Source organism: Gymnoscopelus microlampas (genome assembly GCF_963454915.1).
Source record: "Gymnoscopelus microlampas genome assembly, chromosome: 12".
Taxonomy (NCBI): domain Eukaryota; kingdom Metazoa; phylum Chordata; class Actinopteri; order Myctophiformes; family Myctophidae; genus Gymnoscopelus; species Gymnoscopelus microlampas.
In genome coordinates, this window is record NC_139949.1 from 2,596,078 (window position 1) to 2,619,441 (window position 23,364).

Sequence of the window (23,364 nt, forward strand, 5' to 3'; positions counted from 1 at the left end):
GCTGCTTGCAGAAGCACTAACACTCAATGAATGGGTATTTGACCGGACTTGATTACATGACCTCATTATTTATTCACAGTGGTGAAAAGTAACTAAGTACATTTACTTAAGTATTGTACTAAAGGAGAATTTTGGACTAAAGTTTTATTACCTTTTCTATGATGCCTTAGTTTGCCTTAATCACATATTTTAATAGCTTTTTTTTTTGGTGAGATCTGATGTTCATAGTGACAGAACACTATGCAACCAAAAAAAAAAACCTAAGTCTCGCTAGATGAGACTGAAATCTTGAGATTTCAATCTCGTCTAGCGAGACTTCTGTTTTTCTTTTTTCTTTTTTGGACAGTGCTCTGTCACTATGAACGTCAGATCTCTCACAAAAAAAAAAAAAAAACTATTAAAATATGTGATCTAACCTAAGGCCCATCCGCGCACCTTTTAAGCTGTAGCGGACCAGGGGTGGAGTTATGATTTTTTTCCTACTGTACCATTCATCCTAAGATATCATAACATCATAGAAAAGGTAGTAAAACTTTTGTCCAAAATTCTCCTTTAACTACAATTTTGAGGTATTTGGTCTTTACTTGAGTATTTCCAATTTCCAACACTTTCACTTCTACTCCACTACATTTCAGAGGCAAATATTGTACTTTTACTCCACTACAATGATTTGAAAACTTTAGTTGCTAGTTACTTTGCAGGTATAAATTACTACATTATAAAACATACATTAACCACTTTAGCCCCATTTTATACATAGGCTAATTGAAAATAGCCGATCTACAAGGTCACAACGCGTCACACGCGACACGTTGCAAGCTTGTAGATCTGCTATTTTCAGACATTTTAGTACTTTTACTTTTGGTACTTTAAGTAAAAAAATTTACCAATACTTTTGCACTTTTACTCAAGTAAATTTGGAATTCCTGACTTGTACTTCTAACAGAGTACTTCTACATTGCAGTATTGATACTTTTACCTAGGTAAAACATTTGAGTACTTTTTCCACCACTGCACAGCATGACTTCACTTGGTATGCTATGCAATCGTTTCCGGTGAGGAAGCAAATAGGCACGACGTACCTCGCTTGGAGTTCGATATGTGACCCAGTGATGGCCTCGCCATTGGTGGGAGTTGGCCACTCCCCCTACGTTAACGCATGTGTGACCGTACCCTTAAGGTCACGGTGACCCCTGCCCTTACAGCAGCTTTAAAACAGTGGTTCTCATTAGCTCTGTGTGCAACACTCTTTCCTCACTCAGCAGTAAACAAACCAGCATACAGTAATAAGTGTAAATAGCGTATCTGCACATTTCTAAAGTGACAATTAAAAAGGACTTTTAAGACCTTTTTAAGACCTTTTTAATACCTTTAAAATGAGAATAAATAAATAGAAATAAGACCATTACTGCGTCAACAGTAATCAACAAACTATTCTATAAAACATTGTGGAAAATAGCGGATCTACATGCTCACAACGGCTCGCGTTGAGAGGAATTGAGAGCTTGTAGATCGGCTATTTTCACAATATTTATCTGTGGAAGCGTGCTTGTCAGGGTGGGGGGGGTTCCCAGTTCAAATATTCTGGCTTGAGAACCACTGCTTCAAAAGAATGGTTTGCCGATAATAATAAAAACAACAATAATAATAAAAACAATAATGCCAAATAGACTGTATCTCTCTTTAACCCTTCGTTTACTGTGAGGTGTTAAAACATGGCTGTCTCATGAGGTGTCGAGTTACATCATTCACTTTTGAACGTTATTATTGGTCAGTAGTCACATCATAACTGTTGTCAATCAACCTTCAATTTCACCCCTGCTCCAACGAGAGGAGGCGTTGTTCCTGAGAGCCTTCCTGATTGGCTGGTCGGCTAGGAAAGGCCTGGTGATTGGATTAGAGCGTCGGGGTGGGGTGGGGTAAGGGGGGGTTGGAGGATCGGGGGAGGAAGAGAATTTATCCAAAAACAAAACAAAAACTATTCCCCAAAAAGAACGGTTGAGCGCAGGGCTGGGCAGTAGATCCATCTCATATCGATATCGTCAGGGCGTTATGGATATATTGTGATATGGCATACGTTTAGTCCTTTCCTGGGTTTTAAATCACGTTATGCTCCGTGGTACGTTGAAAACAGCCGCCCTACAAGCTCACAGCGCGTCATGGATGCCACGTGCTGAGCTTGCACGTCGGCGTTTTTTCGGCCGCGCCACAACGCAGAAACCGGGCTTTATGCCTTGTTTTATACTTTTCCCAAAATGTCAAAAATAGAGAACCAGAAGATCCACGCGCTGAAGCGATGCGTTGTCCGCTCGTGGATCTGCTGGTGTCGCCGTTTTCTGAAATCTTTGGGGGGGGGAACAAATCAATGAATTGATATCGGGTGCGTTCGGAAATAAGCCGGGAGCATGTGCTCAGATGACAGTGTTCTGGGTTTCAACGTCATAGAGCTCTGATATCAGTGAATTAACCAACAGTCAGACTAGATACTCTTTAACTAACGTTGACATTTTAATCTTCTTTTCATCTTTTATAATTCATTAAATTCATTCCATGTGTAAACATGATTATTAGCTGGGGGTTTTTCCACATGTAGATGCATGTTGAATACCAAACTAAATGGTCAAGTTGCAACCATCACATCTTGTAATGACACTCGGGACAACCTGACTCTCCAGTGGGAGTGGTCAGTGGGTCTCACGAGGGTCGGGATCCTTTAGGATTTGAACCATTCCGGTTCCTTAAAGGAGTCCCTCTTTATCGGTCCCATTCCTTAACGCTTCCCTTTAACCATTCATGTACATTTTTCATATTTTTTACATACTTATATACAATTTCGGCCTTCATTATAATTCTTGATCAACTCAAAGTATGTATTGCCTACATATTACTGTAGTGGTTCTCAAAGTCAAGTACAGGGACCCTCTCGCTTACTCTTACGTTGTGAGCTTGTAGATCAGCTATTTTAAATATGGATGAAATTCTTTGACATTTTTTTTCATGTAACTTTTCGCCATCATAGTCTAATTGATTACTGTATTACATTTTTTTTTAATAATCCCTCAAATGGATTAACTGTTGCATCGCTGACTCCGGCACTCTCAGAGCGTTATTTCCGAACGCGGCCCCGTTTATCGTCGCCACATCATAATCGATGCAGAGGTTATTTGGTCAAAAAGACACGTTGGGGTGTTGATGTCTTGATGGCCCAGCCCCTGGTGTGTGTGTGTGCATGTGTGCATGTGTGTGTGTGTGTGTGTGTGTGTGTGTGTGTGTGTGTGTGTGTGTGTGTGTGTGTGTGTGTGTGTGTGTGTGTGTGTGTGTGTGTGTGTGCGTGCGTGCGTGCGTCCGTGCGTGTGTGTGTGTGTGTAAGGTCAAAAAGGTCAGTTCTCTTCTATCATGTTCAGATCTAGTTCTGTACAATCCCTCTCAAACACTGCAGTCTGCTGCGGGGGGAGGGGCTCCCCCCCTCCCTCCTCTCCCTCCTCCTCTTCCTCCTCCCCGGCCCCCCCTCCCCCCTCCTCGTCCTCCTCCTCCTCCTCCTCCTCCTCCACGGGCCCCCCTCCGCCCTCCTCGTCGCTCTCGCTGAGGGGTCCGATGGAGGAGCAGCGCCCCAGGAGGTCTGCGGGGGAACAGGAGCGCCTGTAGTCCAGGAAGAGGTCCCTGACCCCCCCTCCCCCAACGCAGCCCCCGCGGTCCACCGCCTGGGGGTCAAAGCTACGAGTCTGCAGGGATGACACAGACACACACACACACAGGTTTGTATTAGCGTACTTGTGACAGGACACCAACAATTTAAAACAGTGATTGCCATTTTCTTTTTAATAGGCTCTATGCACAGCAGCCATATTGGACAGAAATTGGGCCCCTTCCTTACTTCCTTCACAGGTGTTACCAATGATTCTAATGAAGGCTCTGTTCCATTTAGTGTAGCACAGTGGTTCTCAAACTTTTAAATTTCAAGGACCCCCATAACTCTGAGAGTGTACAAATGGAACCAAATGGACCCGTAAGGGTACGCTCTCAGAGTTACACCCCCTCAAGGAACCATGAGGGTCCCTGGACCACACTTTGAGACCCACTAGTGTTTCTAGTGAGCCAACATGCAACATTATCAGCACCCTGACTGTTTGACCAGAATGGAACAGAGCCTTCATTAGTATCATTGGTAACACCTGTGAAGGAAGTAAGAAGAGGCCCAATTTATCTCCAAAATGGCTGCTGTGCATAGAGCCTATTGGCATTGTCAGCTAATTTCCAGTGCACGACACCAAGAGCTAAACTAAGTGTAAATCAGGCATAACTATCTCTGATACCTTAACCAAACTTCTAGGGGCCTTATCTTCCCTCCTGCACCATCCCTTGGCACTACCCGCTACCCGCTAATTACGCACATGGCAGCTGGCGCTGTCCCCAAACGGTATCTTACGGCCGCGCTACCCGCTATACACTATGCAGACTCCGTTCTTTACGCCTGGAGGTGTGGCCGTGGGCGTGTTGTTGCGCTATCCCTAAAATTGCTATCTTGCCAAATCCGTTTGGTAGCGAGCGCCTGCAATGGACTTGTCGGGAGTCGGGCCGGGCACACAACATCTCTCCTAATTCTCAACGAATATCTGTGTTTCGCATTTTCCTATAAATCAGCAGAAGTGAGTGTGTCAATTCCTTGTGTCAATTGTGCTTATATAAGATGATAGTCTATTCAAACACACACACTTCAGTTTTAATGCATTGCACAGGAAATGAAGAACAAATTATGATCAGTGACATAAATTATGATATAATTATGATAAATTATGTCTATCAAATATGGTTTTATTGAAAGGCAATCAAAGGCTAGAGCCTATGATGCAAACGTCGGGTATAGAGTCCAAGCGCCTCAGTGTGTGTGAGTTTTCAGCGCAACACTTCAGTGATTGTTAAAGTGAATTTTACTGTAATCCACAAAGGTTTTACTGTTAATTCCTTGTGTCAATAAGTTGTGTTTTTATCAGCAGTTGCCAGTAGGCTTATCAAAGACAAATAAAATGTCATTTGATCTGCGTTTTCTATAAACCACACGTAAAATTCAGTCGCATTAATCCAGAACACAGGAGGATTGCTGTTATTTAAAGTTCTCTATAACCAGCAATGTGTGAGTGATATGTCTGTGTATCAAATACACATTTATTCCAAGGCAACGTCGGACTGCCTCTTCCATGGGAAGAGAGGGAGCGAGTGTAATATTGCACTACGGACAACGGCTTGCGCAGCCTGGTCTTAAAGGCAATGGCATCTGGCACGCTATGCATAATGTAACGGGTAGTGCAGGTGTTTTAGGGATAAGGCTGGTGTCGGAAGATAGCAACTTGGCCACGGGAAAGCCCCTTGTGCCATGCTAAATCCCCAAATAGTGAGTATGGTGACTTGGCGCACAATAAGGCCCTAAATGTCTAATCCCAACCCTAAACTCTTTGTAAAACTATGTCAAAAAACCTTTGTTCAACCACAAAACAACCATTTTGTCTTGTGAGGACCAGGAAAATGGTGATATGGGCATATACCGATGACATCAGGGATCTCCATATATAATAATAATAGCTCAGATTTATATAGTGCTTTTCTACCCAAAGTCGCTTTACATAAAGAAAAGGAAGGAACCAACTTTATTAAACCAATGATACCTGAAGCCGATTCTACATGTCTCCTAAATCTTAACAGTTTTCTGAAAAACGTATGTTTCTATATCAGTGGTGCTCAATCTTTTTCATGTCAATCTTTTTCACCCCCAAAATGTATTAGGCCGCAGACCCCCATCAAAATATTTTGTTCCAGGGATATATATATATTCAAAGATTTGCACACATTTTCACAAATCTTCAAAAACAGCAGATCTACAAGCTCGTAGCACGGCACTCGGTGCCTCGCTATGAGCTTGTAGATCTACTATTTTTGAATAGCCCAAAGTGTAAAATAATGATTTTTAGCTCAAATCTAAAAATGACACAGTTCCAGGTCTTAATGGGTTAAGAGGAAAAACAATAAAAGTTAAGTGCTACATTAAAAAGATAAAAGTTAAGCATGGGTTGGGGAGGCATCTTAACCAGACCTCAGCTGGGAAAAGCTAACTAGCAGAGGTGGGTTTTGAACGAGAGGAGGGAGTGGGCCTTTTTTAGGTGGTTGGGGGGTGCATTTCAGGGGGGCAGCAATAGAGAAAGCCCTGTCCCTCACTCCTTTTATGGCCAATTTCATAGATATGCAAATGTCATAATCGATAAAATACATCTATGATAGTCTGGATCCATCTTTGTGACCAACAACATCTGCGTTGAACTCATCTTAGAACATCTATCCGAACATACGGTGGCTGTAAAAACGAAACAAAGCGCATTCCAGCGAGCCGACCGACGGTGTACCTAACTCTATGCGGTGCACGGTGGAGCCTATAGGACGTTACTGAAACCTTTGTGACCCATAGAAGGATACCCTAGTGGGAGCCGTTTCACAGGAGACCCATTGACCCAGGAGAGCACGAGAACACGGCCCAATTCATACTTCGGCCCAATCCAACAAAAACAATTTAAACAGCCCAACACAACTAATATTACAAGTGGTTTCTCCAAATTGCACAGACAGAGTACCACTGTCAATGGCTACTGCAGTCTCAAAGTGATTCCATCTCCTGTCTCAAGCACACCTGCTGCTTTGTGCAACGTGGTAAAGGAAACAAAACGATAGTAAAAAGGTACTGAATGTTTCTATTGATACGGTTGGAATAATCTGAAGACTCGCCTCTTCCTGCTCCACCTCAGCCCGTAGCACTTGACCTAGCCTTGACGTCCATGGAGTCTTATGCAAAGGCTAAGATGCCATTTAGGTAGCATGCTAATTAGACAGACGCTTGGTTCTATAGGCTCTATGCACAGCAGCCATATTGGACAGAAATTGGGCCCCTTTCCTTGCTTCCTTCACAGGTGTTACCAATGACACTAATGAAGGCTCTGTTCCATTTAGTGTAGCACAGTGGTTCTCAAACTTTTTAATTTCAAGGACCCCCATAACTCTGAGAGTGTACAAATGGAACCAAATGGACCAGGGAGGGTCCATTTGGTTCCATTTGTACACTCAGAGTTACACCCTCTCAAGGAACCATGAGGGTCCCTGGACCACACTTTGAGACCCACTAGTATTTCTAGTGATCCAACATGCAACAATATCAGCACCCTGACTCTTGTTTGACCAGAATGGAACAGAGCCTTCATTAGTATCATTGGTAACACCTGTGAAGGAAGTAAGAAGAGGCTCAATTTCTCTCCAAAATGGCTGCTGTGCATAGAGCCTATTGACCTGCAGCAGGTCATACCAGCAAAAGGGTGCTCTAGTAAGTACTAATGACACTTGTCATGAACGGAAGGAATCTGGATGAACCACTTGTAATATTAGTTGTGTTGAGCTACTTAAATTGTCCTTCTTTGAGTGGTTTATTGCAAACAGCGTACAGTTTGTGAATTTTGCCAATACCCCTCATAAGCATTAACAATTTGACTGCAACTGTATGTAAAAAACAGGGAGGTTGTGTATGACAACCACATTTCAATGGGATTTAATCTATTTCCACTTGGTAGTTTTCTGACGGATGCTTTTTCAGGCCGGTTTAGATAGAAGCCAGTGATTCACATCCTTTAATGGATGATGTGCATATGGATGACTAGTGTATTCTACATGGCAGAATACACTAGTAGTATGAATTCTTGCCCACACGTATGCAACATTTGGGGTTTACCAGATCATAGGCAGGTACTGTAGGCAGACAGGTATGAGAGCACTGACCCTCTAAGTATCATGGATACCAATCCCATTGATATTTGCTTAACCCTGTCTTCTACCCTGAGCCCATAGGCGCCTGACTCATAGAGTGGGGGGGCCCGGGGGATAAGCTGCCCCCCCCCTACTTTCGAGAAGAACATAAATCAAAACTAGTTGGTACTACTAGTATGTACCTGCGTCACACTACTAGTTAGTAGTAATAGTTAGCAGTATTCGTTAGCATTACTAATATATGTACCTGTGTCATCTTGGTGAAGTCTAGTCCAGGTCGGGTGAAAGGTCGGTCGGGGTCGCGCCTCCTCTTCAACCCGGGTTTGAGGAGCAGCAGGAGGTCACACGGCTGCGAGTGACAGCGGGGGAGCTGGGGAGGCAGCGACCTCCGCAGGGAGGAGGGGGTACTGCACGCCGAGGAGGCTCCACCCCCTCCACCCGCCGCCGCCGCCGACGAGCAGACGGAGCAGCCCCCGCCCCCAGGTGGAGGGGCAGGGGGCGGAGCCTGGCCCGACAGGTGATGATGAGGAGGAGGAGGGTGAGGCGGAGGCGGGGGGGGAGGGGGCGGGGGCAGGAAGGAGGAGCAAGGGGCGTGGTCTCCCCGGATGAGCACGGGCGATAGGCTGAAGCGTCTCTGGGGCGGGCCGTGGGGGGGCGGGGCACAGTGGGGGTGCAGCGGCGAGGGCGAGGACGAGCACGAGGAGGGGGAGGGGAAGAAGCAGCAGCAGGAGGCTCCGCCTCCAGCCCCTCCCCCTCCCAGGAGGGGGCCGTCCTCCCAGGGCAAGCTCCAGGGGAGGGGCGAGTCGGGCGACAGGGCCAAACTGAAGAAGGTGGGGCTAGAGGAGGAGTGGAGGGAGGAGTTGAGGGACGACGAGGGGGGCGGGGCCACTCCGCCCCCCCCTCCTCCTCGGCATCCTCCTCCTCCACCTCCTCCGGGGCCCACGGGGGTCCAGACGTGGGAGGCGCTGGGTCTCCAGGTGTAGCGGCAGCGCGACAGATCCTCCGGAACGGACAGCGAGCGACAGTGGCGCTTAGGAGGGGGAGGGGGAGGAGGCGGGGCGGGGCCTGGGGGGGGGGCCTGGGAGGAGGAGGGGGGAGGGGCCGGGAGGTGGTGGTGGTGGTGGTGAGGAAGAGGAGGTGCTGTGGAAGAAGAGGAGGGAGGGGGGAGATCCAGGGGGTCTACCGGCCCCACCCCCTCCTGGAGGAGGAGGAGGTGGTGGTGGGCGGAGTCCGGAGGGGGAAGGGGCCCCGGCGGGAAGGAGGAACTCAGGAGCTTGGAGGAAGGAGAACACAGCTGGTAGTATCCACTGTCTGAGGAGGAGAGAGGAGTAGTGCAGCAGATTAATGGCACATTTCAAAAGAGCATGAAATTTGGCACAAATACTCTCTAAGGGCCACTCTTATGGAAAAAGGCGCTGGCCAATCAAAAATCCAAGATGGTGACCATTTTTTTTCAAGGTGGTCGCCACCTTAGCGGAGCAGTAGTGATGTAATCTTTCAGGTTGTGATACAAGGATGAAATTTGGCAAAAATACTCTCCAAGGGCCACTTTTATGGAAAAAGGCACTGGCCACTCAAAGATTCAAGATGGCGACCATGTTTTTCAAGATGGCCGCCACCTTACTACTGGAGCAGATAGTGATATAATCTTTCAGGTCGTGATACAAGCATGAAAATTGGCAGGAGCAGTGTCCATGAGTCACTTGATAAGAAAGCGCTCACAGACACTTGAATTTTCAAGATGGTAACCATTTTACAAGATGGCCGCCACCTTAGCGGACCAGTTAAAATACACCACTTGCCTGCCAAAGACGTCATTTAAAAAAAAAACACATATACACATATACACTCCTGGTTAACATATTATTTCAAAATCCTGTATCTCGGCTCCTGTGTACTTTTTTTTATTACTATGTATTTTTGGTGAAACATGCTATTTTCAACTATACTAGCTGCAATTATGGAACGGATTACCGCGATCGGATAAATTCTTTTCCCCGATTCTTCTGTGTGTGTAATGAGGGGATCACCGTGAGGACGTTGATCACGGAACCATCACCATTTGTTTTTAATTTTATTATATTTATTTGACAGTGACAATACAAAAAACAATGTATCAAGTGCTCGGATCCAATAAAGCATATATTTTGTTTGTTTTTATAACTTGATAAATAGTTTTTTGTATTATCCCCGTCAAATAAACATTAAAAAAATGTATTGTTTTTTTATATGATAAAAAAGAAAAACATTCAAATTAATTTTCATATTCGAATATACATATTTCCCCCATATTCAAGGAGTATTCAAATATCGAATATTAATTTACCAGCCCTAGTAGAGAAAAACGTTATTACAAGAAGCAAGCAACCAACGCCTTCCTCAAGCATACTGTCGGGTTTGTCATTGATCAAAAATAAACATTTAAATTGTTGATTGAAAGACACAATCAGGACACATAAGATAAGAGGCATAGCAGCCATATTGGGAATGAATTGGGCCCCTTCCTTACTTCCTTCACAGGTGTTACCAATAATACTAATTAAGGCTCTGTTCCATTTAGTGTGGCATAGTGGTTGTCTTATTTTCAAGTCTTATTTTCCATAACTCTGAGAGTGTACAAATGGAACCTTACGGGTCCATTTGGTTCCATTTGTACACTCTCAGAGTTACACACCCACCATAAGGGGCCATTTGGGAACCAAAATGAAGTGTTTCTAGTGAGCCAACATGCACGATATCAGCACCCTGACCAGAATGGAACAGAGCCTTCATTAGTATCATTGGTAACACCTGTGAGGGAAGTAAGAAGAAGCCCAATTTCTTTCCAATATGGCTGCTGTGCATAGAGCCTATTGCCGATAACAATGTCGTAATAATGAGTCAAATGATGGCCCAAATGTGGTCAACACCGATATGTAGGTAGGTAGCGCTCTAGAGAACATTAGAGGTTTGTACCACCTGTCCACGTGTGATTTATTGATCTGCTGACTGATGGAGATGAGTCTGATGATGATGGTGATGATGATGATGATGAAGGACTCACCGGGCATCAACCCATCAGGAGGCCACCGCTCAGCTAAGTCTCTAGGATCCAGCTGGGACTGACACACACACACACACACACACACAGCGAGAGAGAGAAAGAGTTGATGACTGTGATCGGCTTTGTTCACAAAGCGTTTACTTTTCACTGTTGCTACACTTAAAACATAAAATATGTGTGAACCCATATGTGAAGTCATATTGTATAATGCAGGGGTCTTCAACAGGGGGTCCGGGATCCCTAGGAGGTCCTCAGAGTTACTACAGGGCCAAATCTTTGTGTGATATGATATATTTTTTTACATTAACCACTTGAATCCTAGCATCCCTTTTCTGAGGAGAACTTTTACTTTTATTTTTGGCAAAGAGGCTATAGGTGTAGAGGGAAAAAAAGAGCAGACTAAGTTAAAAAAAAAAAAACTTCGCTCATCTGAAACACAATTTTATACAATATAGAGTAGGGGGTCCCTGCTTTATCTCTCTCTCAGCTAGGGGGTCCTTGGCCTGAAAATGTTGAAGACCCCTGGTATAATGTATTAAAGATTTAAGGGATAGCTCACGCAAAACATTTTTTTTTCCTATCGACTAGTCACCCCATGGAGACTTGAATTCATGGATATTTGTTTTGTTTTTGTCGCATTCCTAAGCTAATAATTCTGGTAGGAGACACAAAGGAGACGCTTTGTGTCTCCTACCGGAACCGCTGCCGGTCATCAAATTATTGGCTTAGGAATGAGACAAAAACAAAACAATATCCATGAATTCAAGGCTTCATGACAATAAGTCATGTTTTGGCTGAACTACTCCTTTAACCCATTTAGACCTGAGGGCGATTCTAAAAACCCCTTCTAAATCCTGACCTAAGTTTTCTGAAAAACGTCCTGAGAGCTATAGTTACAAATAGGGGTTCCCGCCCAAAATGGGTGAAGATATTTGGTATTGACGTATGACATTTTGTCCATATTGTGCAGCACGTGCACCCTCCTCCAGTAGCACCTAGAGCACTGGTTCCACTTCAAAGATCTCTGAAGCGTTCGCGGCCCACCCATCTGACCATGTTAAGTGGTCAGGTAGGTGGGTGGGTCGCGTGCCTTTTCAGAGCGTGTTTATTTAAATGATCAATCATTCCACTGTGTTCCGGCTTGGATCAATGTACCGAACGTATCGTCCTTTATTATTAATGCTATCACAATGACAACTGAGCAAAAGAAAATACCATGACTTTTACGTTAATTATCGTTAAAATCATAGTGTTTTGCCAATTATTGTTATACAGTAATTAGGGTTCTACGTTCCCCCAGGTTCTATGTTCCCAGAGTTCACAGAGGACACAATTGGCCCGAACACGGGCCAATTGTGTTCGCAAGGACGCCTGTCAAAGCCGGTTGCACCACGGTGGATTCAAACCCACAACCTCCGTGGTGGTGGCCAGGGACTTTACCACTGCACACCGAGCGCTCTCCCCATGGGGCCTATGTTCCCAGAATTCTATGTTGTGTTCCCCCGGGCTCTATGTTCCCCCGGGCTCTATGTTCCCCCGGGCTCTATTTTCCCCCGGGTTCTATGTTCCCCCGGGTTCTATGTTCCCCCGGGTTCTATGTCCCCCGGGTTCTATGTTCCCCCGGGTTCTATGTTCCCCCGGGCTCTATGTTCCCCGGGTTCTATGTTCCCCTGGGTTCTATGTTCCCCGGGTTCTATGTTCCCCGTTCTGTGTTCGCCGGGTTCTATGTAATAATATAGATAGTTCTATGTTCCCCCGGGTTCTATGTTCCCCGTTCTGTGTTCGCCGGGTTCTATGTAATAATACAGATTTTACAAATATAGGAATGGTTAACGGGAACCGTTAAGGAACGGGACCGTTCACTTCACTTCATCATTCACTGCCTTGTTATTCGATTTGGAAAAAAACCTTTTTCTCGCCTCCCTGGATTTCCTCTGCATTTTTGACGAGACATACTATATTCAACGGCCAATAACTTGCAAACCAGGGCTAGTTATGAAAAAACGTTTTCTCTGTGCTTCCCGCGGAAGTTGTTGGTTACATCCGCGTGCACATTGTGGCTTCTACTGCGCTCCATTGATCGTCAAAACAGGTAAAAAAAAATCACACCCTGTGTGAAGGTAGCGGCGCCTTTGATACATTTTGTCATCGATATGTGTTTATAATGTGTTTATAGCCACGTGTTACGTGAAGCTTGACCAATCACTTTGTTGACGTACGCACCTGACCAATCAGAACGTTGACGCACACGGACAAAGTCAGGTATAGAGCAGGATCCGCTCTATACCTAAATCCGCTCTAGCGGCGCTATAAACGCTGCCGCCAGCAGGATAAAGCGGATGCATAGTACCTGGCGGTGAATGTGTTAAGCGGGGGGACTTACCAGGTGACTGTCCCCCGGGGGCGGGGCGTGTGCGTCCAGAGTCTCTCTGGTCAGAGGACAGTCCACCAATCAGGAGACCACGGCATGATGATGTCACACCGTGGAGGGAGGGAGGGAGGGAGGGAGGGGTCGAGAGGCGTGTTCTCCTCTACCGCGGTCCGTGCGATTGGTGGTGTGGGGCAGATGGGAGAGCGGGAGGGAGGAGGGGCTAAGATTTTGGCTCCTCCTCCTCAGGGCTAGGTAGCCCTGCCCACGCCTTACAAGGACATCGTTAGATGGCGTCGCCCCCGGCAACTAGCGCACCTGAGGAGACAGGAAGAACAGTTGGGATTAATTAGGACACTATGGTTCTCAGAGTGGGGTCAGGGGTTCCATCAGCTAAATTAGTTTAATATAGCATCAAAATAACTTTAAACACTTTACCCCTACATACCTAGGCTATTTGGAAAATTACAACATCGCGACACATTGTGAGCTTGTAGATTTACTACTTAAATAATAATAATAATAATAAAATAATAATAATATAATCATCGCAATTATTTTTGCATAATCGTCATTATTGTTTCCATGTTGAAAAATGTTCACTCATTTTCAAATATAAAAAGATGGCAGAAATAGCTGATCTCAGCTTACAATGCGTCACTTTGTGACACGTAAGCTGTAGATCCGCTATTTCTGCTATTTTCAAATGTAAAAGAAAAAAAAGCTTGTAGATGCGCTATTTCTGCTATTTTCAAATGTATAAAATGATTAAATATATCAATGTATTTGTATTTATTTATTTTTCAGTTATTTGTCATACTGTATGTGGCCTGTGCCATTTTTGATTACGAAGCCTACAAGGCAAACAGAAATGTATTTTGTATTGATATGTTCCAATGTTCAATGCCAAACACACAATTACATCGCAATTATTTGAGTTACAATTAATCGCCAACTTGCCTAAAATGCCGCTTGCCTAAAATGACTGATCTACAAGCTAACGATGTGCCGTGGTGCAACACGTCATTAGCTTATAGATCAGTTATTTTAGTCAAGTGATCTTTATTTAGTTGACCCAGAGTGCTTTCCTATGGAGGAGGACAAAACATAATCACGTGATCATGTCCACAAATAAATCATAGTCCACTAAAAGGCTCTCCCAGAGCTACAGACCTGTAAGGGTCCATTTGGAACCCCGAGGGTCCCTGGACCCCAATTTAAGAACCACTGATGTAGGGGTTAAAGTGTTTAAACTGATTTTAATGTTATATCATAACTACTGTACTGAGGGACCCCCTCAAGGGTGGTTACCCCACTTTGAGAAGCACTGGTCTGGTGAACTCTGTACCATGACAACCATCTTGTCTTTCATTGCACGTTATTGTTTTAATCTACTGTACATTTCAATCGCTTTAAAGGGGGCATACGACTCATTTTCAACATTGAACCATGTCATAATATACATTATTACACGGCTTGGTTGAATGCTCGATTCTGATCGGTCATTATTTCTGGATAATGACCGATGAGCTCTATAACGGACCGCTGTGTAATCAGAGACTCAGAACACCTGCTCATGTCAACCTGTGCTGCTTGGTTATATGCTTTATCCAACATGACAGCCATGTAAACAAACAAACAATGTCATTTACAACTAAACGTTGCTCTCAAGAATGTTTTTGAAAACATTTGAAGTGAGAAATAGACGATGCAATAACCGAGAAGTCATTCTATTTGGTCCACTGCGCTTCCTTGTTTATCGTGGCACAACAACGGGGGAATACCAAAACGCTCGCCCCAAAACACAGTCGCCCCGGGGCAAATCCGGCGGTATTACAGGCAAATCGGCAGTAAATAGAATGGGGGGCGAGTGTGTTTTGGGGCGAGTTTTTTTCCATTTCGTCATTTGTTTTTGCGAGGCGAACTTGTCCGCCCAGCCCAATATTTATGGAATACTTTCATTGCCGTAAGCAAGGAAATACTTCGTTTTGTTGTTACTTTTGGGTAAATGTATTTATGTATTTATTAAGTAGCCGTGTAATAAGCGGGATAATGCATGGGGAGGTAGTCATTATTGAAATTTAAAGCCCTTCAGGGCGATTAACCACCTCGGCTGCGCCTCGGTGGTTAATCGCCCTGTCGGGCTTTAAATTTCAATAATGACTACCTCCCCATGCATTATCCCTTGCTTAGAGCTGTTGTGTGGAAATAAGAACACCCCCCCCCCCCTCTATGTTGCCTAGAACTGGAGAATGATTGTTACTTGGGGTCATGTGATCAGTGACGTACGGAAGGTGTACTCTTTGGCCCGCCCTCTAGGCTGCCTCATTCACTAGAATGTTGAATCTCACTTCCAGCTGAGGCTTGTAGTAGTTTATAATGGCATGTGGTTATATATCACATTTCACAAGACATTGTACTTGTAGGCAATAGAAATCAATTGGCTGAAAATGCTTTAAAAAGTATTAACTTTATATTCAAGTCGCGCTGTTTCAGCTGGAAGTGAAATTCACCATTACAGTGAATGAGGCGCGTAATATTGTTCCATAACAACATTCGACCAAACTCCGCCCTGCCGTCCTGCGATTGGCTGAATACAAAAACGAGAAAACAAGGACTCCGCCCCCAGAGGGAACGGTGGGGGCATTTACAGTCTAATAATACAGACCAAAACCCTACTATTGCAACAGGATTCGTGGCGTGCCTCACTAGGCGTTAGGCTGCCGACCGCCAGCCTCGAGTTCGACTCCCGCCGGAGGCACGTTTTTTCCAACAACTGCAGACAACTTTTTTTTGGCTAATAAAGTATAGTTTTGGACCGGACCGCGACGGAGGGGCGCAGTCTCAAGCGAACTTGAGCCACGAGAGGCGCGCGAGTTGCCGTGCCGAACGTTGCGAAGTTCGCTTTGAGCCTACTCAGCCCCGTCCGAGTTATGTACCGATAGGCACAGAATAGTAAATGATGTTGTGGGGACTGCGTTTGCCCCAACTGTCACTCAAAGTGACCACTGGCCAATCACAGCGCGACTTTTCGGGTCTGGGGCGGGTCTTGGTAGAATGTTGTTACGGATCACTATCACGCGAATGAGGCAGCCTAGAGGGCGGGCCAAAGAGTACACCTTCCGTATGTCACTGATCACATGACCCCAACAACAAATTCTCCAGTTCTAGGCGAAATAGAAGTAGGGGACTTTAAGGTATATTATGACATGGTTCAATGTTGAAAATGAATAGTATTCCACTTTAAGCACGTTTGCCGACTATGAAAGAGTACAGTAGTGCCTGAAATGTTCTTGACCTTTTGCATTAAAACATTTGTGTGAGAATTATACACAAGGGTCCAGGGACCTTCATGGTTCATTGAGGGGCTTCCAAATGGACCCTTACAGGTATGTAACCCTGAGTGTACACACGTAAATGGAACCAAATGGACCCTTGTGGTTCTGTATTTCTGAGTGTACAAATGGAGTTCTGGGGGTCTTTGAAATAAAAAAAAGTTTTATCCTAAATTCTACAAAATACAAACCACGGTGCAGAACAAGCAGTCATCACTTGCAGTTAGCTTGAAGCTAATGTGTCCATTGGTTTCCAATGGTGACTGATAGAATACTAGCCATCTTTTTTTTTACTACCACCTCAAACGCTGTGATGAAACAGAAGTTTAATACTAATAATACAATAACAATACCTTAAAATAAAATAAGGCCCTAACACGCCAGACTACATAGATAGCTCTCTTCAATAGTCACATAAGCTAACCTGCTACAAATAAATAATAATATTAAATAACAGTGGTGGAAAGTAACTAAGTACATTTACTTAAGTACAAATGTGAGGTGTTTGTACTTTAATTGAGTATTTCCAATTGTTTTACTTCTACTCCACTACATCTCAGAGGCAAATATTGTACTTTTACTCCACTACAATTATTTGAAAACCTCGGTTTCAGATATAAATTATGATATTATGAAACATACCTTAACCACTTTAGCCCTATTTTACACATAGGCTATTTGAAAATAGCTGATCTACAAACTCACAATGCGACGCGTTGTGAGCTTGTAGATCTGCTATTTTTCTAATATCTTAGTACTTTTACTTTTGGTACTTTAAGTACATTTTGATGCCAATACTTTTGTACTTTTACTCAAGTAAATGTTGAATTCTGGACTTTTACTTGCAACAGTGTATTTCTATATTGCAGTATTGACACTTTTACTAAAGTAAAGAATTTGTGTACTTTTTTCACCACTGAATAATGATAATAAATAAAATAAATCAATCAATCCAGTCACAGCCTATAACACACAAAAATACATGTATTTAATCCTCCCTGTTGCCCGTTATAACAACCAAAAAACAACATTTATCTCCCAATGTTCAGTGGTGGAAAAGTACTCAAATTATTTACTTAAGTAAAACTACCAATACTGCAATATAAAAATACTCTGTTACAAGTAAAAATCCAAAATAAAAAATGACTTGAGTAAAAGTACAAAAGTATTGGCATCAAAACGTACTTAAAGTACCAAAAGTAAAAGTACTAAATATTTGAAAATAGCAGATCTACAAGCTCACAACGTGTCGCGATGCGACGCGTTGTGAGCTTGTACATCTGCTATTTTCAAATAGCCTATGTATAAAATAGGGCTAAAGTGGTTAATGTATGTTTAATAATATCATAATTTATATCTGAAAAGTATCTAGTAACTAAAGTTGTCAAATAATTGTATTGGAGTAAAACAATCTTTGCCTCTGAGATGTAGTGGAGTAGAGGTAAAAGTATTGGAAATTGGAAATACTCCAGTAAAGTACAAACACCTCAAAATTGTACTTAAGTACAGTACTTAAGTAAATGTACTTAGTTACTTTACACCACTGCCAATGTTCCCCCCCCCCCCCCCCCATTATAAACATCACAATAAATAGAACCATGAAGAAGAGGTTAACAACTAGGCTAACCTGCTATAGCTAGCAGCTTAGCTTAGCTAGCTATAGCAGGTTAAGCTAGCAGCTTAGCTAGCTCAGCTAGCTGCTAAGGTAAGCTAGCAGGTTAGCTGGCTTGCTAAGCTATTGATATTTTTTTTTAAAGAAGGACAAAAAGCAAACGCGTACAAAAATATGAAAGAGCGAATACGCGTCGAAACTAAGACAATATTGTTTTAAACGGCTATCATAATAATAATAACGCCACATGTTTGTGTATCATTGATTAGCTCTCGGCAGCCTGTTGGTAATAGACAGCAGGATTAAATAACGACGATGCTAAACATGCTATTAGCTAACATGCTGTGTGTGTGTGTGTGTGTGTGTGTGTGTGTGTGTGTGTGTGTGTGTGTGTGTGTGTGTGTGTGTGTGTGGGGACCATGCATGGATGCGTTCAGCTGTAATAATAATCACATTGTTAATAAGGCAGAAAAAAATAATATATATGTATGTTTTTAAAAACATATTTTTCCATAATATTTATGGGGAAAATATTGATGGATATATTTATAAATATCCATGGTATTTTTTAACCTCACGTTATTGTGTTAAAATATAACGGACACGTTTTAATACCAATAATAAATCAGCATTAATTTGTATGATCATTATTACAATCATTCTTCCAGTTGATCATAATAATAATAAACACAGATCCTTACCTTCCAGTGTGTATACTGGGATATATCACCCAGTAAGTAGATACTGGGGGGGTGGATGCTGTGCAGAGCTAGACTGGTACACTATGTGCGTCTGACCTACTATTTAAAAATACAACATTTGGATCCCTGCACACTAGATCCACTAGATCACTAGATCCTCACATCCAAACAGCCTGGCGGATCAGATCCCTGTTGGAGGGGAAGAGAGGGGGAAAAGCCTCCCGTGTTCGATTCCCCCAAAAAAACAAAAATCAAAGCCCAATGTCGTCCATTTAAAAAATAAAAAAATAAAGAAATGTAAAAAAAGCCTCGACTGCTGGACTGGGATTCATAAATAACATGGCACGTGTGACGCCGAGATCGGTGACCCTGTGGAAACGCGTGACGCCAGAGGGCGCTGTCTTTTGGGTTGTGTGTGTGTGTGTGTGTGTGTGTGTGTGTGTGTGTGTGTGTGTGTGTGTGTGCGTGCGTGCGTGGTTGGTGTGTGTGTGTGTGTGTGTGTGTGTGTGTGTGTGTGTGTGTGTGTGTGCGTGTGTGTGTGTGTGTGTGTGTGTGTGTGTGTGTGTGTGTGTGTGTGTGTGTGTGTGTGTGTGTGTGTGTGTGTGTGTGTGTGTGGGGGGGGGGGGGGGGGGTGCTGGCAAAAAGAAAAGGTTTTGTATTTTATTTTGTACATGTTGTATAATTGATGATGTGTCACTCTTTGGAATACTGTATGTGTTTTATGTTTGTGTGTTTTATGGATTTTGTTTAAAGGTAGGGTAAGTGATATTTTTTGGTTAAAACAAAAAGTATTTTGTTAAAAGATTAAAATACTATATTCTGATAGTAATCATTGCTATAGAGTGTTTTTGCAGTAACAGGAGTCTCCCTGTCTCTCCAGCTCATTAATAAACAGAAAATACATTTTTTCGGTAGGTGTCAAAATCTCAGCCAATCAGGAGAAAGTACCCATTTTTAAGCTTAATTTGTATAGTGTTCCCTTATACCTCTATGAGTGTTCCAGTTCAAAATTTGTCAGCTCATTTCTTAGTGTCATCACTTCCAATTTCACTTGTTTAATCTGTATCCTGATTGAGTTCTCTGTCCTGGTTGGAAAAAAATGGAAATGAAACTGAAACTGAAACGAAAATGCATTTTCTGTTTTATAAAGAGGTGGAGAGACATGGAGACTCCTAATACTGAACAAACGCTCTATAGCAATGAGTACTATCAGAATATAGAGCTATTTAACTCTTATTTTAACCAAAGCAAATCACTTACCCTACCTTTAAGTATCAATCATAAAAATGACAAATAAATCTACATTTCATTGAATAGAAGCCTTTCACTTGTATTGTGGCGACACTTTGTCATGGTCCAAAAAGGTACAGTACGTTTGGACACCCCAGACTGAAGTAAATGACCTGAGTTCTTCTTCCATCCACTGCCAGTAACCAGTGGTGAAAAGTAACCATGTGTACTCAAGTACTGTACCTAACTAAGTACAATTTTGAGTTATTTTTTTTTACTTTACTGGAGTATTTCCAATGTTCAGTACTTGTACTTCTACTCCACTACACCTCAGAGGGAAATAATGAACTTTTACTCCACTACTATTTGAAAACTTTAGTTACTAGTTACTTTGTAGATTAGCCACTTTAACATTATATAAACTTCGGCTATTTGAAAATGGCAGATCTAAGCTCACAACGCGCCGCATCGCGACACGTTGTGAGCTTGTAGATCTGCTATTTTTAAAATATTTGTATACATACTGAACTGGTCAAAAGGGATATATTCTGCATAATGCGACTTTTACTTTTAAGTATATTTTGATACCAATACTTTTGTACTTTTACTCGAATGCATTTTAAATACCAGACTTTTACTTGTAACAGTGGTATTTCTACATTGCAGTATTGGTACTTTTACTTCAGTAGAACATTTTTTTCCCCACCACTGCTAGTAGTAGCTACAGTAAACAATCTCAAAGACACCGATATGCACGGGTCACACATCGCGGTGTAACACCGGTGCCAGGGAGGAGGAGGAGGAGAAAACGGTGGAGCAGAAATCATTTCAAAATGATCAAACACACACACGTGCGTGTCTAATATCAATACAAACAGTCTGATAGTGTTCTTAATATTAGACTGTTAGACACGTGGCGATCAGAAGGCTGCGTTTTGTGTCGTTTCTGAAATGTAAAGGATGATTTCTGGAGGGTGTTAAAACACCGCGACGCATTGCTGTTGAATTGTGGGTAATGTAGTTTTAGCATGGAAACAGGGCCTCACTGTCCGCCTCTATGCGCGTGCGCACCTGCACGCATAGACAGACAGACAGACAGACAGACAGACAGACAGACAGACAGACAGACAGACAGACGCTGACAGACGGTGATGGAAAAAAAATACTCACATTCTTTGCATAAGTGAAAGTATCAATAATACTGCAATGTAGAACTCTATAGCTGTTACAAGTAAAAGTCCTGTAATCAACATTTACTCGAGTATTAAAGTACAAAAAATATATATATTGGTATCAAAATGTAATTAAAGTACCAAAAGTTCCCAAAGTTCTCATTATGCAGAATGTCCCATTTCACAAGTTTCCAAATGTCAAATCTTGAAAATAGCAGATCTACAAGCTCACAACTGTTGTGAGCTTGTAGATCAGCTATTTTCAAACGGCCGAAATGTGAAGTGGTTGATTTGTGTTTTGTAATAATCAAAACCTTCAAAGTAACTAGTAAACTAAGGGTTTCAAATAATAGTGGAAGAAAAGTATAATATTTGCCTCATTCTGAGATGTAGTAGAAGTAAAGTGCTGAAAATTATAAATACTCCAGTAAAGTAAAAACAAATACCTCAAAGTTGTACTTAAGTACAGTACTTGAGCAAATGTACTTAGTTACTATGATGACCCATCATCTATAAATTCTACTTTATGGACTGAAGCTACTAATTGATAGACATACATCTAAAATGTCCACCAGGTGTCGCTCTCGCATATCAAAAACACAATCATGCGGTCACATTTAGCACAGTAGGCTATACACAGTGGTGTAAAGTAAACTAAGTACTTAGTAGGAGGTAAACATCAAACCTAGCACCTGTGTAAAGAGTCTTAACATGGGGTTAGGGTTAAAGTAAACTTCTAAACTTTACACAGATGCTAGACAGTGGTGGAAAAAGTACTCACATTTCTTTACTTAAGTAAAAGTACCAATACTATACTATACAATATAGAAATACTCTGTTACAAGTAAAAGTCCAGAATTAAAAATTGACTTGAGTAAAAATACACAAGTATTGGCATCAAAATGTACTTAAAGTACCAAAAGTAAGAGTACTAAACTATTTGAACATTTTCAAATAGCCTATGTATAAAATAGGGCTAAAGTGGTTAATGTACATGTTTTATAATGTAATGATTTAAATCGGAAAGGTAACTGGTAACTAAAGTTTTCGAATAATTGTATTGGAGTAAAAGTACACTATTTGCCTCTGAGTGGAGTGGAAGTAAAAGTATTGGAAATTGGAAATACTCAAGTAAAGTACAAAGACCTCAAAATTGTACTTAAGTACAGTACTTAAGTAAATGTACTTAGTTACTTTCCACTAGGTTTGATGTTTACCTCATAGACAGATTCTGGGTTTGACGTTCACCTGGTATCCTAGTACAGTGGTTATAAGCCTTTTCAGGCCACGACCCCCCAAACTGGGGGACCCCCCAAAATAATCCTATTTGAACTGGGGACCCCCCCACCCTGACAAGCACTTGGAGTTGTAGGCATTACATTTAGTTTGACTCGGTTCCACAGATAAACATTGTGAAAATAGCTGATCTATGGTGAGCAAGTAGATCAGCTATTTTCACAATTTCTGCCTCTTTCTTAGGTCAAATCTGACAATTTGGCCAATGTTTGACCTTTTTCTTTTGTATAGTAGACCTATAGTTGGTTTATTACTTAGCAGTAGCCTAATGGTCTGATTTATTTATATTTACAAAATGTTCAAGGTATTAAAAAGGTCTTAAATGTAACTTAAAGGAGAACTTTGTTTTTTTTACAACCACGGTTTATATTTTAGATTGTAATTAAAGTAAATAAAAGATGAGTGTTAATTCTTTTTTCATTTAGGTTTTTTATATAGTTTTAGCAATTTTTGCGATATTTTTTACAGTGGGCGGGGGCATTCTGTCCGGTGGCTAAATATGCCTTTTTTACACAACAAAAAAAAGGTCCTGTGGTCTTTGATGGCCAGATATGAGTTATTGGGGGCTAGAAGAGCTACTGTAAATAATAATAAAGAAAACGTGTGGTTATTGTGGGAAAAAAAAGCCATATTTAGCCACCGGACAGAATGCCCCCGCCCACTGTAAAAAAAGACCGCAAAAATTGCTAAAACTATAAAAAGCAGTACATTTAAAAAAAAATGTAACACTCATCTTTTATTTACGTTAATTACAATCTAAAAATAAACCTCTATAAACCTTGGTTGTAAAAAAACAAAGTTGTCCTTTAAGAA

General features: G+C 42.2%; 1 protein-coding gene across 2 annotated transcripts; it reads right to left on the reverse strand.

The window, feature by feature from the left end:
* Positions 1-1,335: 1,335 nt before the first annotated feature.
* LOC311057701 (uncharacterized protein) lies at positions 1,336-19,174 on the reverse strand. Of its 2 annotated transcripts, XM_084074736.1 has the most exons (5): positions 18,854-19,174; positions 13,221-13,523; positions 10,838-10,895; positions 8,042-9,105; positions 1,336-3,722 (listed from the first exon to the last, which is right to left on the reverse strand). In XM_084074736.1, exons 3-5 carry the CDS (start codon positions 10,842-10,844, stop codon positions 3,381-3,383), a joined length of 1,413 nt encoding a protein of 470 aa, XP_083930862.1. In that variant the 5' UTR covers positions 10,845-10,895; positions 13,221-13,523; positions 18,854-19,174; the 3' UTR covers positions 1,336-3,380. The 2 variants fall into 2 exon arrangements, 1 of the variants encoding a protein (XP_083930862.1); XR_014601993.1 differs by lacking the exon at positions 1,336-3,722 and having other exon boundaries at positions 8,967-9,105; positions 10,753-10,895.
* Between the last annotated feature and the right edge of the window lie 4,190 nt (positions 19,175-23,364).

Excerpts from the sequence above, each read along its gene's own strand:
- LOC311057701 (XM_084074736.1), bottom strand. Across the intron at positions 3,723-8,041 it reads ACTTCACCAAGATGACACAG|ACTCGTAGCTTTGACCCCCA; the intron begins GTACATATATTA and ends TCATCCCTGCAG.